We start from the raw sequence: 14,963 nt of genomic DNA, 5'->3' as shown, positions 1-14,963 counted from the left end.
GCCATTTGCCTTCTTGCTTGCAATATCGCCCGTTATTATGCGTTTATTATTCATCTTACATACACAGGTGAGAGCAATCTCGGGATATAGATTGGAAGCCCGACATGTGCAGCGCCTAGATATGCATGTAACACACGGTACACTACCTGTTCGTAGAGACCGACTTCCAGATCGTTTTGTGTTACATTCAAGTCTTGTGTTGTCTCTTGGTTCCTTTTTTTAGTCTTGTCTCGGTCTTGATACCCTTCAGAGTGTGAGATTTGTCTGCCACCCCACAAAGGCACGAGGCAAAGTGGAAGGGCCTCCTCCCCACACACACTTTGAGGTTAGCACTAGCATCCCCTTTCCCAGCTCATTCATCCAATATCAACGTCCTGTCAGTTGTTATCACAGGGGTAGAGACCACTTCTAATTCTGGATAGATATGGGCCTCAATGACTGATAAGGAACTTTACTGTATGAGAATTGGCTGATGCTGTATCTGTTTCTGGAAGCAGGATTCGGAGAAGGGGATAATGAGCATCGAATGCTATCTTCAAGTTCAATATTGACCATGGACTCATATTACTGACTACATTAGTAGGATGCTATCTCTAAACCATTGAACTTAACAATGGGAGAGTCATCCGTTCTTGAACATCAGATCAGAGATTAAACCCTGTAAAATCGCCGCTCATTTGCCTCCGTCCTGGAATAATAACGACTGGATAATTGAATGGATTGGATGGTAACTGGACGATGACAAGAAAAACCGAGTCACCCAATCAGAGACTGTACTCAATCTCATTAACCCCTGTAAATCTCATTCTGAGAAAACGCCACCGGACAATGAGCCTATCTTTGTCTGTGTCTCTCACAAACCTGGCTCTAGAATTGTCTGATGTGCTCTTCTGTGTTATGCTCGTACTTTTTAATTAACATCCACCTGTTGTCAGGAGTCGGACCCCCCATAACCCCCTGCCACTGGTCCCTGTCCTCCCATCTCCAGGTCTCCACCCCTCCATCAGTGTGGTCCGGTGGAGTCCGGTTCCTGGCCAGTGCCACACCCTGGCCCATAATCATCCCCATCAATCTCCCTACTGCTGCAGCTACTTGGAGTCGAAGGCCTCTTCATCTCAGTATAAAGCTCGAGTCCTCCAGACGTTGTAGATTCCTTTCTTTCTTCTCTCCTCACCCACACACTCACTTTCGCTACTATACCTTGACTTTTCAGTCAATTTCATTCGTTAAAGCAACATCCTCAACTACAACTTTCGAGTTACCTCTTAATCTAATACCCAAACCCCCAAAACCAAAAACCCAACCTTCAAAATGAAGTTCGCTGCTGCTCTCGCTTTCGCTGCTGGCGTTGCCGCCCACGCCAAGAACGTTACCTACACCACCGAGGTCGTTACTGCTTACACCACCTACTGCCCCGGTCCCACTGAGATCGTTCACGGCGACAAGACTTACACCGTCACTGAGGCCACCACCCTGACCATCACTGACTGCCCTTGCACCGTCACCAAGCCCGTCCTCACCACCTCCGCTGTTGTCTGCCACGACTGGTAAGTTGCTCTGAAAATGAATATCCAGCCTTATGAACATGACTCTAACTCTTTCTCCAGCCCTCAGCCTGGCAAGCCTACTGGCCACCCCGGTAAGCCCGGCCACCCCGGCCAGGGCCACAACTCTACCATGGTCCCCGTCTACCCTACTGGCAAGCCCTCTCACGGTGGTGAGGGTGACCACCCCGCCGGCCCTGGTGCCACTCCTACCGCTGGCTCCCCCAGCGAGGTCCCCACTGCCGGTGCCGGCAAGGTCGCTGCCCTCTCCGGTGCCGGCCTCGCTGGTATGGTCGCTCTCGCTGCTTTCCTGTAAATCAGCTGCTAGCATTCAATGCCTACGACGTCTTACGCCCGGTAAATACCTAATTCACGCTGGGGGTACGATGTGGGAAAGTTAGCGATGGTTTCGATTCGATTTGGGAATACGCAAGCGATCTTTCAGGGAACTGTATAGGACTTCTTTTTTTATATCTTTTTGGGTTTACGAACATACGATACGGGAGAACCGGTATACCACTGCACCGCTCTATGGAGTTATTGTCTAATGATGGCCACGCTTTGCAGGGGTTTGAGACAAATTCTTGTATATATAAGCTTTGTCTCGGTGTTCGGAAGGAGCTCGCATATTCCCTGTGTGTGAGATATCTTCTTTCGAGGATGGGAATATAATGTGTTTATGTTGCCTTCATGGCTGCAAAAATAGGACGATCTTGTCTTGCTTTCACTCGCAGGTTTCGCTCCTGTTGCTGCTACCTATCAATTTTCATCGAAGAGACGCATTCCAACCTCGAATCCTGTTTCCTATTCTTGATACATACTTTTTCTTTGGTAAACAATCTCTAGTGTCCAATCGTTTTGCTTTCAGGACATTTGAGCATACATATCCTTAGAGCTGGGCGCGTTTATGGTCTCTTGTCAATTATCAATGTTTCTGCGAGCCTGAGGGAATCATGTATCATAGTCAAGGCAAAGCAAACATTGCTGAGAGGCCAGTTTTGGTCCGGCACACTTCATCTAAGTTCTCTCTAGTATTTGTATGACCTGGTCGTGATGTCTTGACCTTGTTTCAGACGCTTTGTCTCGAGGCACAGTAGTTATTTGAGTGTTGTATTCCCATTCTCTGGCATTGTATGAAATGCGACGACGATTGATGAATTAACCAACATCAGCCTTCGAAATCGTTGGACAATCTTTGATGGTTACGTTCGATGTATATCAACGCCACGACGTTTGAGTGATGCAGCCACTTCGACAAGACCGCCATGGTGGTCGGCCTGGTGAGACGGGCACCGGGAAAGGCGTTGGAGGGCGTGCAGACCGTGGTTCTTACTACCGGTCAATTGAATCAGGCGGCTGTCTCAACTTGAGTGCTGTGTTTTAGTTACTGGGCAAGCATCAAATAGACACGATGAAAGACAAGACGATATAGTTGGTTCTTGCAACGCTGTCTCAAGTAAAGGTGTCGTCGAATAAGTCTACAATTGAGTAGGTAACTACGATCTGCAAACAATTTGCGCATCGATAGTTGTGGAACATGAACTTGGTGTTGTTCTTTTGTGTAAGTCCATAGAGCTGGCTCTTTTCACATTGCCATTACTCCGACAAACTTCGGTGAGTCCCTAGACACGGCTGCAGTACCGTGACAGGGATTCTTTCATCTGCTCACCGACAATGGAGGCCAACTGCTGTTGTTGAACCCAGGACGATATCGTGCTTCTAGAGTAGAGCGGTCAGTAGCAAGGTAAACAACCAATTGTTGCAGTGAGACATTCCTATCTAGGTTTCAGCGGAATATCAAAGCGTGGAGTGCACTACAGCAACTACCGGCAGTAAATAAGAGCTAAGAGCAGCCTAATGCTTCCTTTCAACTCCGAACACCCGGGATATCACCGTCAAATCGATCCACCAAATAAGCCTCATTTTCTTACCAACACAGCGATAGGGATTATCACGGCTCGGGGCTGTACCGACCCGACGGTTACCGGAAAGGTCTACCGGGCGAAGGGACAAACAGTTGGATGCGATGCAGGCGCTATCTTGTATCTTGGCGCACCTGCCACTTGGTAATAGAAATGCGGGGGAACTCTGAGATGGAAGGAAGCGAACCAGTTACGCTTACCCAGAGAGCCAAGCAAATGGAGGCTAATGGTGAGATTGAGGATGGAAAGAAGGAAAGAGCATCCATCACTGTTTCTCGTCGGTACGGTTGCAGTAACAGTAACAGGGCAGGAGTAGCTGAGTTCACCAACACACTACTTGCCTTCTAAAATACTCAACTCTCCAGCATTGGCATTCTACGATCAAGATTCATGCCGCAGACTCGAAATAGCTCACCTGGACTTCTCTCCTCAAACTCAAGCGTTAGTACCGTGAACAAAGGGTTTCGTCACAGTCGAGGAGATCGTCGTCCAGGTATAGTTATTTATACCCTGCCAAAGAGGTCTCGGAGCTGGTCGGTATCGCAGTCCGATGCCGTTGAAACTAAGACAAGCTATCCGCTTTATCATATATGCTCGTCCACGTAGCACATCGGTCTCAGCTCCGACATGCCCCTATTATTATTCTCGCTGTTATTCGTTGTCATCATTGCCGCTAGTATCAAGGCTAGGTATTCCTACAAAACCACGGAGGTACTCATCAATCTTTCAAGGGAAGTCAAACAACCGACTTGGTGTGCCAGCTGGAAAATCACTCCCAAGTATGCCTGACAACACAGATGACTATCACGTTCAGGACGAAGTGCTACGGCATAGTCTTGAGGATCCTGAAGAATTCTGGAGACACCAGGCTGAGCAACTTCACTGGCATAAGCCGTTCTCCTCGACAATTCAACTGACACAGAAGACATTGAAAAATGGTATTACACATGACAGCTGGGAGTGGTTCCCTGATGGCGAGATATCCACATGTTACAACTGCGTTGATCGACATGTTCTTGGTGGCTACGGAGACTCAGTTGCTATCTACTTTGATAGTCCTGTAACAAACACCAAGGAAACTTACACCTACCGTCAACTACTTCACGAAGTCGAAACACTCGCCGGTGCTCTAAGGGAGCAGGGAGTAAAGAAGGGTGATGTTGTTATGTTGTATAGTAAGTAAACTATCATTTCTGCTTGCAGAAGCAAATATTAACTCGCGCAATAGTGCCTACGATTCCTGCCGCAGTTATAGGTATCCTTGCAATCAACCGCCTCGGTGCCATCCACTCTATTGTCTTCGGAGGCTTTGCCCCGTATGCCCTGGCTCAGCGCATCGATTCATGCCATCCGATAGCCATACTTACAGCTTCATGCGGTATTGATGGCAACAAGCCTCCGATTGCTTACAAGCCTCTGGTGGAAGAAGCAATCCAGCTAGCTTCTCATAAACCACATAACACCATTGTTTGGCAAAGGGATCAGCTCCGATGGGATATTAACCATGGCGCTGGTCAGATGGACTGGAAGAGTCTGACCGATAGTGCCCGATCTCAAGGGATTAAAGCAGACTGTGTCCCTGTTAAGAGCACCGATCCTGTCTATATTATTCATACTTCCGGCACGACTGGAACTCCCAAAGGCGTGTTACGCGACGCTGGTGGCCATGCTGTCGGTCTTCATCTTTCTATCAGCTACCTGTTTCACATCACTGGGCCTGGCTGTGTTTCCTTCACTGCCTCAGATATTGGCTGGATCGTCGGCCATTCTTACATTATTTACGGTCCCCTTCTCTCTGGAGCTGCTACTGTATTGTACGAAGGAAAACCTGTTGGAACACCAGACGCATCTGCATTCTGGCGGATAGTTGAGGAGTACAAAGTCAACACGATGTTTACTGCGCCAACAGCTCTTCGTGCCATCAGACGGGATGATCCAAACAGTCAAATGTTTATCAATTACGGCAAACGAGGGGCTCTCAAGAGTTTGAGAGGTTTGTTCCTCGCTGGAGAACGTTCTGAACCGACTCTTATTGAGAATTACCAGAATCTCATGACGAGGTATTGCGCTCCAAACGCCCAGGTGGTCGATAACTGGTGGTCAACGGAGGTCGGCTCGCCTATCACAGGAAGAGCACTCGTCCCACATGCTGGCAAGGACCGAAGAACCGATGTCAGAGGACATCAACCTCCCTGCTTGCGGGCTGGCAGTGCTGGAAAAGCAATGCCAGGCTTCGATGTTCGCATCGTTGACGATGAAGGTGTCGAGGTGGAAAGAGGATCCATGGGAAACATCGTTTTAGCAATGCCCCTTGCTCCGACCGGATTCCGGACTCTGTGGCAAGACGAAGAGCGATTCTGGAAGGGTTATCTGAAAAGATTTGAGGGCAAATGGCTTGATACCGGTGATTCGGGCTGGATCGACCAGCAAGGCTACATCCATGTGATGGCAAGAAGTGACGATGTCCTAAACGTCAGCGCCCATCGTCTCTCCAGCGGTATGTGTTTGTCCATCTTTTCACATACATGAGCTAACAGATTGCAGGATCGATTGAGCAAGCTATTGCAACACATCCACGCGTTGTTGAGGTTTGCATCATTGGTATACCAGACTCACTCAAAGGCCAACTGCCCTTTGCTTTTGTGACTCTATCGGAACAGTTCGCTTCGGATCCAGCAACTCCGAATCAGCAAATTGTCAAGGAAATCCAACAGCTGGTGCGCGGCCAGGTTGGCGCCATAGCTTCCTTGGGCGGTGTCATCCAGGGAAAGTGTATGATTCCGAAGACACGGTCGGGCAAGATGCTCCGGCGTGTGCTTAAAGAGATGGCAGAAAATGCCATTCGCGGCGAGTTTGATAAAGAGGTTATGGTTCCCAGTACAATCGAGGACTTGGCTACCTTGGATGTTGCTCGAGCCAGAATCAACGAATACTTTGGGCAGGTAGAAGCCAGTAATTCTGAGGATACCATGGTCAGGGCGCGCCTATAAGCGTTGTCTCGAGTATTCGGAGATTAATGTAATGAGTGTGTTTTATTTCGTCAAGCGTTGGATATATTTCCGAAAGTCATTTATTTAATGGCCGATGCAGGTAGTACAAACTTGGCACAGAAGAAGGTAACGATGTAATGAATCAGGTCTCATTCATAAGATAATTCCATATCGCCTGTGAAGACGAGCCACATACTCTAAGCTCGGCCGTGATCGTAATGATAACATAGTCCCATTCCATGCTGCCTCCCGTTTACTCAAAATCAAAATACCCCCTATGCCCGTTTGGTTCCAATGCATGCAATGCTGTGAAGTAATCGTTTCCCAGTGTGGCCTTCATCAAACTCCAGTATTATGTATCGTGTTCAAGTGATTGAGTTTCAGCTCTTAGGAGAGTGTGCACTCGACTGTCTCGAGAAGAGACTATAGACACTCCCTTGTGCCTTTGGTGCCATCTTGGTATTCGAGAAGCGTGCCTCGGGAAGTCTCTTCCCGGACTTTAGGCTTTCTAATATCCTACACAGCTAGTGTTAGTCATGACTTTCGAGGTTTATAGATAGATAAACATACCATTCAGCACCAACAAACTTGACACCGCATCCAGCAGTTCGTCGGATCTCCTTCTCTAATTTTCCTCCTGCAAGACCTCCTCCAGAACCTGCATGTCCTCCGGAAGGTCTCCCGAGAACAACATGTGTTACTCTTCGACGTCCAAGATGCAGCGACATTTGACCACCGTGCTCAGTAACAGCCTGCTTTAGCTTGAGATCGGATATGAGAGGAAATGTAGACCCGTTGACGTAAATAACCACTCCGTCAAAGATACCTCTCTTGGAGAGCTCCGCCTCCCGTGCTTCGTCTTCCTGTCGTCTTGATTGCATGAGTGCTTTTTCCCCTTTCCCCTCATCTTTGAGTCCCAAACTCTCCCGCATTTTGCCCGGTTGGACAAGCATGTCTCTCACACTCCGCTGTGCTCTTTCTTTGACCGCTTTGGGTATGAGCATCTTGTGTTTCTCATTGTAGTCCTCTGATCCAGCGCCAAATGTGTCGCTTAAACGTTCGCCGCCTGATGAGCCGCTGCGGAATTGGCTGTTGAGCTTGCGGTTGCGGGACTCACGCCAGCCAGTTCCAGGGCGTGACTCGGCCCGTTGATGACCGGTTGATGATGAGTTCCACGGGTCAAAAGATGCACCGTATTGGGGGTCAGCGGCCTTTTTAATAGGTGAAGTCATTTTGTCGATTTTGTTTGAGACTTATAAATGTGGTGCTCAAGCATGGGGGTTTGGCATCGTCCGTTTCATGGACTTTTGAGTCCGGAGGTGAAGCTCTCTTTCACCCCCTTTGGTAATTTTGTTAGCATTATTTGTCTTTGTGTCATGTTATGTCCGCTTTTGGCGTTGGCGCGTGCGTTTGTCTTGATAAACACGTCTCATCATTGACTCGTGCAAGAGCTAGACGCGTGGTCACATGAGTTTGAGGCTACTGTGGTTACCCTAGACCATTGAGTATTCGAATCTGGAATGTATCATTACATTAAATTGTATTGATCGATATATACTACATCATACCTATTGTAGCATTTAGAAAAACAGTCGTCTGTATCACTGCAGTAGTGCTGTATTTGTATAGTTATAAGTCGATTTCTCGAGTATGACTTCTTCAAGGCAATGTTCCTGTGTGAACATTGCCCCTCCGTGAGCCTCATTGACCCAGCTACCAAACGGAGGTGGAATGCAATGTAAAGCAAAGCAAGCGACTACGAACATGATATGCATTGGATCTACGTACTGACCTGGGTTGAACCATGTGTGGTGACATGAGAGTTGTTTGGGTACCATATGAGCTCCGAGCTGATAAAGATTCAGTGGCTAGAAACACTGGAAGCTTTCTATCATAACCGTGGGAAGCTTATTGCTCCAATTTAACTGTATTAACCATGTACTACAAGGATTATCCTCTGAAGCTTAAGGTGGTAATATCAAGCAATCCGAATGTTGGTCGAAACTGGCACACAGCACCCGGGCCATCCTTTTTCTTATGCTCTCGGCAGTCAGCTTTTGTGCCATGTAGTTATGTCGATTAGTTATTGAACGTGGTAGATAATAGCCAAGCACTGCGTAGTGTTATGTCTCAAGTCAGCGTAGAGGATATATGTAAGTGAGCTTGAGACTTTTGGACTAGTTCGGAGATGACATACTGCTGTGTCTCTTTAGGTTACGAACCACCTAGGTAGTAACAACCTGTTATGTTGACGTATCACCCGAAATGTTTATGTTACATGAGTTTCCCAACCACCACTTTCAGCCATTAGATGCCTTGGCTATCTAGAGACCTGCATTGTAGATCATCTCAAGATTTATCCTTGGCCTCAGGCGGAACATGGGCTGTGACGGCCGGGCTGGATACCAGATTCTGAACGATCAGTGCAATATGAATGCTTTTCTGTCCTCTTACAGTAAGAAGCTGTAATAGTGCCAAGACATATTAGGCTGATCTGCGTGGAAACGGCTGGCTACACCTTGTGTACAGTGGTACAGTGGAGAGTGACGAGGGCTGTGTGATTTGGGGGCGAAAAAAGCAGGTTAACTATCGCTGAATGATATTCTCTCCTTCTCTTATCCAAGCTTTCTTTTCTTCTCTCGCTAATCTTGAGCTTTTTCTTAGCTTTATATGTTGACTGCAAAGATGACTTTATCTATGAGAGGGTTAGTCTCGGCGACTCTTATATCTTTCTATATGGCGAGTGCCCTAGTCGTACTACCTCAAGCTCCAGAGCCAACTTCACCGCCGGAAATCCAAGATATCGCTCAAATCTATGCACGCGAAGAACACCATATCACCGAAACCATTGTGGCTGTCGTAGCTGCAAACAACAGTTGTGGCGACTACTACCCAGGAACTACCCTACGAATGACATGCGGTACAGGACGGAAATGTATGTATGAAACTGAAAAGTACGGGATCCAGTTTTGCGAGGATAGACCATTCTGGACAAACTGTATCGGCAGCAGAGAAGCTTTGAACACGGAAAGCTGTGATGAAGATTGCAGACGAAACACCAATATCCGAAAATGGTAAGCCGTTCTAGGAGAACTAACTGAGGTTTGGATCTGTTTGCTCACATATATCACGAGTAGCACATATGAAGAAGAAGCAGAATGCTTTACCATTTACTACCCAAGCAACATCAAAGGCTTCTACTGCGCCTCAACGTCCGGCTATACTAGTGCCGTCTTGAACGAAGAAGGCACCTCACTATCAACCTTAGAAGTACCTATCTACGCAGCAGAGGCTACTACCGAATCGAGTACAGAGACTTCAGGATCCGAGACTTCAAATGAAGCAACTTCGACAGAACCGACTTCAACCTCCACCAACGAGTCCCAGAACGAAGGAGGCGGGGAGAGCAAAACCAACGTAGGAGCTATTGCAGGTGGAGTAGTTGGTGGAGTAGTTGGTCTTGCTGGTCTAGGACTTCTCGCATTCTTCCTCCGCCGCAGAAGCAAGAACAAGAAACAACAAACTATACCAGAGATGTCGGCCCAGAACTCGCCTCAACCTTATGGAGTGGACGCAGGTCAAGCCTGGAAGCAATCTGCTTCTCCTCTTCAACATTCATCACCACAAGTCCCAGTCGAGGCTCCGAATTCAAGTGCGGCGCAGGTTCATGAGATGGACGGGAACGGAAATAGGCAGTAATCATGTGTATACGAAAAAGGGAATTTCCGGTGGGGGGAGGAGAGGATTGGTTGATTCATTACAAGCGAGCATCTAAGTGCTTATTCGTGCATATTAGCTTATACTGTTTCTGACTGCAACTGCGTAATAGTACCCAATACTTTTAATTCACGTACATGAAGGATCATGTAGGAACGTCATTCTCTCGGCAGAAACTCCATATTCGGGTTGATGTAGCGCTATGTCGAAGAGAAGATTATTCCGACGGGTCTAGATTTCCGAGCGGAAATTCTCCGCATCATAAACCCGGACTGCCATTGTTGCAGTGCGAAGTACTTTGTACATACATACCAACTGACTGGAACAATGTTTGAATCGAAAGAGAGAATTGAGTGGGATGAAACCTGGCGAATCATCTTACAGATCAGTAGCCTATTGTTCTGCACGATGTCTTGTGGCAGTACCGGTATTTAAGTTTGACATAAGGCTGATAACGCCACCGGTATCGTATAAAGCTCCAGCTAATTGGCAACGTTACTGCATATCAAAGTTGACTTACTTATCAGCTGGTTGCGCCGTATCTTCAGCTCGCAATACATTTCGGAGATACTTTTAGCATCCCAGGCTAGACGACACACCAGGACGCTAAGAATATAGTTGTAGTTAGAGTCGTGGATTGATAGTCTGATAGGCTATAGATTTGCTGATCAAGCCGATTGACAATAAAATAAGTGGTAGTTTGGAATGATTGGCCTATAATGCTTAGTCAGCACAAGCTCAGCTCCAAAAACACATATCGAGGTCAGCATAGCCGTAAGACAAACAAAGAGATTATTAGTAGCGAGACTGGATGTTCCATTCGACCCCGTACAGAATTAATGCTTAGTAGATTTCGCGAATCGAAAAAATTCCGTCTCCTTGGTAACAATTCGATAGTTCCAAAGATAGTCAGGGGTTTCTCATCTCAAGACATGAACCGTTTAATGTCCGCTTAACCCAGAGCAGCTCTAGCGTCTTCAGTGGCCCGAGACCTGCGTGCTACAGGGTGGAACATCCCGCTAAAAGGGTCCCTGGAATGCACTTTCACTGGACCATGCGTCAATGGGACCTCCGTGGCAGCCGCGACACCTTGAGCTCGAGAGGTTGGTTGACGTGAACCCTGTAATCTCAACCTCAACCTCGACCTCGATCTAAACGATTAATTTCTTCTCCAACCTCCAGATTTCAAACCCCATCTCTTCTTCTCCTTTTTAACCTGATAATATCTCCTATCTTAATCTGCAGACTCAGTATTCTTACGCGCAACACCTTTCGACCTCGCTTTCTTCGCTGCTTTCTTTGAATGACCTCATATCGCATTCCTTAAACCATCCGATGTCGTCTTGAAGGTGATGACTCCCGTCGCTGCCCATACGACGGGCTCTTCCGATGCCGCCGCAGCCCTAAGAGGTGCAACTCTCGCCTTCAACAATAACAAAAAACCTGCTCCTCCGCCGCCGCAGAAGAAGAATAATGGTGCGCTGACCGCGGCTGCGTCAGCTGGGCGCCCACGAAGCCCTGCTAAGAGGCTCGGGACGCAGAGCACGGGCGGAAGCACAATCGATGCTGAACAATATGGTCAAAATGGAGGCTCGATAGCTGCCAGGTTGAAGCAGTTGGGCGCCAGCCCGGGTCAGCTGCATCCTAATACGGCTGCCGGAAGGACAGATCCTAAGAGTGCTAGCTTCATCGCTGCTACCCTGGCAGCCAGTCGAAGTGCTAGCCCAAGTCCCAAAGCGCGAACACCGCGGAGGAGAACGAGTATTGGAGGTTCATCAAGCAGTGGTGAGATAGTTGACTCGGGCTCTATTCCGCCCACTGGGTCACTCATCTCCATGTTTGAGCAGAGTCGCACAGGCGATCCTGTCAAACGCGACTCCCCGAAGAGAACTCCCATCAAAGCACCGAAGGGATCGGACTATAGTACCTCGGAAGAGCGAATCACACGCCCAGAAGAGAGAAGCTCGTTGGACTTGAGACCGAAACCTAAGCCTAAGCCGAAACCTCGACCTTTCACACCAGAGCCTCGGACGCCAAGCAGACCAGCTCCAGAGGTACTGTCACCTCAGCCAACTCGTCCTCCAAAACCAGTTCTACGGCCGAAGACACCCCCTCAGATTATTACTCGCCATGCAACCCAAGTTCTGTCACCACCATCACCAGATCCTCATAAACGTAGCCCCAGACCCAGGATAGAACAAAAGCAACAGCCACCGACACCACCACAACCCAGGGGAACAAACAAACCTCAAGTTGAATCTAAGAGTGTCTTACAGGATAGACCACTTACCATCACACAAAAACGGACCGCTCCTCAACTGGAACCTCGACTATCTCGACCTAGGCCTACACCACCGACTCCTACAGAGGCACGACCGACATCGGCTCTTACAGTATCTTCAGACGATACTTTCGTCTCTGCATCATCTGTACAGTCGCCTGTACGAGAGTCGCCCCCGGTATACTCTGTTAAACGGCATTTCACGGGTAGTAACCCGCCATCACCAACTCGAGATTTTAGACGCGGCCACTTTAAAAGTTCATCAGCTACAAGTCTTCCACTTGAATCTCTCACCAGCGCAATTGTCGCTGGGTCGCTTGCTTCGGCTCGCCTAACACCACAGCACACGGGAGGTAGTCTTGCTCCGCCAGTGCCTCGACCTCAAAAGTCACCTCGGCTGATGCAAACACTGCGGCAACCGCCGAAACCTGTTGAAGAAGACACAGACCGTCACAAAAAGAAAAGCCTGAAGCTCCACAAGGGAAAACATGCACACCATGAAGGTTCTCGAAAGAAGTGGAGAGAAGAAGTCACACCCCGTGAGCGGAAACGATACGAAGCAGTGTGGGCTTCAAATCGCGGGCTTCTTCTTGATCTACCCAACGCTCCTGAAGAAGCCATGAACGGAGAACCCTCCGAGTACGTTCTTAACACGGTCGTTCGCGAGATCTGGAAGCGCTCGCGCCTACCAGTTGATGAGCTAGCAGAGGTATGGGATTTGGTCGACCGTAAAGGAGAAGGTGTATTGGGACGTCAAGAGTTTGTCGTTGGTATGTGGTTGATTGACCAGCGCCTTCGAGGGCGCAAGATTCCCACCAAGGTGAGCGACAGTGTTTGGGGCAGCGCCAATGGTGATATGACAGTACATAGCAAGAGACTTGGGCATAAGCATAAGCATTAGGGAGGCTAATCGAGCATGTCTTTTTTACATAGAGTGATACCCTAGCCAGATTAAATTATATTTTTGTCATGTTGCCTTCCCGATGGTGATTAAGGGTGAGCTTCAGTAGTTCATCATTTCACAACTGCAACTGTACAAGTAATGTTGATGAATCAGGTTTTCATTCAAGTGTTCGTAAAGATCAAATCTATGTATGTTCTAACATGCTAAATAGATACTTGGAATATGCAAAAGGCGGTGATTGCAGGAAACCTGTTTATGGGGTCCCCATATCCAGTCTCCATCCCCAATACCACGTCAAAGTTTCATGACCATGAGGCTCGTAAGATGGGTAATCAAACTTTATAGGCGAGACACATTTACTGAGTACCCTCAGGCCTCGACGTACTCGCTGCTAGTCTTGTCGCCCAGAGTGACGGTAACGTTGTAGTTGGTGATGGTAGGGCTTCCAGAAGAACCGTAGATGCTGAAGAGAGAGGCGGCAAGGATGCCCTCGCCATCCTGGATGACAGTGTTCTTGTCGGGGATGGTAAGCTTGACAGTGAGGTCCTCGGCCTTGTTGGACTTTTCTGTTTTGCTGTTAGTGAACTGAAGAGAAAAGTTCGTAAGTGAAGAGTAGAACTTACCGAATCCGAGAGGAATAGAGGCAAAGGGTGTGCCGACGGCGCCAGGGTAGCTGTCACCAGCAGCGTAGCCGAAGACGATAGAAGAGTCGAGGACGCTCTGGATGTAGCCCTCACGGGTGATGATGGCTTCGAACTCCTCACCGCGCTTGATCTCCTTGGGGACCTTGATACCGTTGATGCGAGCCTCAGCGAGAGCGAGGAGGGCGGCGGAAGCGGCAGCGATGGAGAAACGCATGATGGCGGTATTGTTTGGTTGAGTTGGGTGGTAGTGGTTTAGTTGTAGTTGTGTTGAGGGTTGTAGAGTTCAGTCGAGAGTTGAAGGATAATGAGTAGGATCTATATGAGCTAGTAATGTCCCCTTTATATATGCAACTCGAGGTATAATCCCCATCGTTATCCTTGACTTCATTGCCTTGCTAGAGTAACGCATAAACCATAAACAGAAAAAACTCCACTACATGGTCAATGTAACGGGGAAGACGATGGATCTATTTACAGACCATGGCACCCGTCATAGCTCGCCCCAATTGCGACTGCCGATCCCTCCATCTAAGCCCGAATCTTCCGCTGTAAGGGCAGAATCTGACGGCCTCAGAGTTAACAATCACTATCCGTAGTGACTACTAGTGAGACCTAACTAAGTGTATGTCTTCTTTGTGGCTGCATTAGAATATTCCTTTTCTCACAGAACGTCATAAGGGTCTTGTGACTAGCGGCGGTCTTCATAGAGAGGTAGATCGAAATCGAAGCAACGTTGCGATGTTTCCCCAACTCTTAAACAAACTAGTATCGTTCGATACGAAGTGATCAACACTGTTTACTCCGCCATAAACATTTATAACAGAATTAGGCAATCGTGAGTTGATCACAGTAATTCAGCTAAGTCAGCTAAACTGCTCAGACCAGGATGACGCATGAATCCGCTATGCCGAGACCCTAGTGACTTCTTTCGTGGCGCGTTGTTGGTGGATAGCAAAGTACC

At 48.1% G+C, this 14,963-nt stretch overlaps 6 protein-coding genes across 6 annotated transcripts; 4 read left to right on the top strand and 2 right to left on the bottom strand.

Moving 5' to 3' along the window:
* Positions 1-1,311: 1,311 nt before the first annotated feature.
* On the top strand, positions 1,312-1,860 carry FIESC28_06529 (uncharacterized protein; the record flags this gene model as incomplete). Its single annotated transcript, XM_031160673.1, has 2 exons — positions 1,312-1,547; positions 1,608-1,860. 2 exons carry the CDS (start codon positions 1,312-1,314, stop codon positions 1,858-1,860), a joined length of 489 nt encoding a protein of 162 aa, XP_031015279.1.
* A 2,387-nt stretch (positions 1,861-4,247) lies between these two features.
* FIESC28_06528 (uncharacterized protein) lies at positions 4,248-6,456 on the top strand (the record flags this gene model as incomplete). The annotated part of the gene is made up of 3 exons (XM_031160672.1): positions 4,248-4,641; positions 4,695-5,963; positions 6,011-6,456. The coding sequence occupies 3 exons, from the start codon at positions 4,248-4,250 to the stop codon at positions 6,454-6,456; spliced, it is 2,109 nt and encodes a 702-aa protein (XP_031015278.1).
* Positions 6,457-6,836: 380 nt separating this feature from the next.
* Positions 6,837-7,688, bottom strand: FIESC28_06527 (uncharacterized protein; the record flags this gene model as incomplete). The annotated part of the gene is made up of 2 exons (XM_031160671.1): positions 6,837-6,972; positions 7,027-7,688. The coding sequence occupies 2 exons, from the start codon at positions 7,686-7,688 to the stop codon at positions 6,837-6,839; spliced, it is 798 nt and encodes a 265-aa protein (XP_031015277.1).
* A 1,504-nt stretch (positions 7,689-9,192) lies between these two features.
* On the top strand, positions 9,193-10,155 carry FIESC28_06526 (uncharacterized protein; the record flags this gene model as incomplete). Its single annotated transcript, XM_031160670.1, has 2 exons — positions 9,193-9,530; positions 9,594-10,155. 2 exons carry the CDS (start codon positions 9,193-9,195, stop codon positions 10,153-10,155), a joined length of 900 nt encoding a protein of 299 aa, XP_031015276.1.
* Positions 10,156-11,525: 1,370 nt separating this feature from the next.
* FIESC28_06525 (uncharacterized protein) lies at positions 11,526-13,355 on the top strand (the record flags this gene model as incomplete). Its single annotated transcript, XM_031160669.1, has 1 exon — positions 11,526-13,355. The coding sequence occupies one exon, from the start codon at positions 11,526-11,528 to the stop codon at positions 13,353-13,355; it is 1,830 nt and encodes a 609-aa protein (XP_031015275.1).
* A 372-nt stretch (positions 13,356-13,727) lies between these two features.
* On the bottom strand, positions 13,728-14,216 carry FIESC28_06524 (uncharacterized protein; the record flags this gene model as incomplete). Its single annotated transcript, XM_031160668.1, has 2 exons — positions 13,728-13,924; positions 13,982-14,216. 2 exons carry the CDS (start codon positions 14,214-14,216, stop codon positions 13,728-13,730), a joined length of 432 nt encoding a protein of 143 aa, XP_031015274.1.
* Positions 14,217-14,963: the final 747 nt, after the last annotated feature.

The sequence above is a fragment of the Fusarium coffeatum genome, assembly GCF_003316985.1.
Source record: "Fusarium coffeatum strain FIESC_28 chromosome Unknown BRIP53273_contig_140, whole genome shotgun sequence".
Classification (NCBI taxonomy): domain Eukaryota; kingdom Fungi; phylum Ascomycota; class Sordariomycetes; order Hypocreales; family Nectriaceae; genus Fusarium; species Fusarium coffeatum.
Note: the sequence above shows the minus strand (reverse complement) of the source record. Positions and strands in the feature narration are given on the sequence as shown.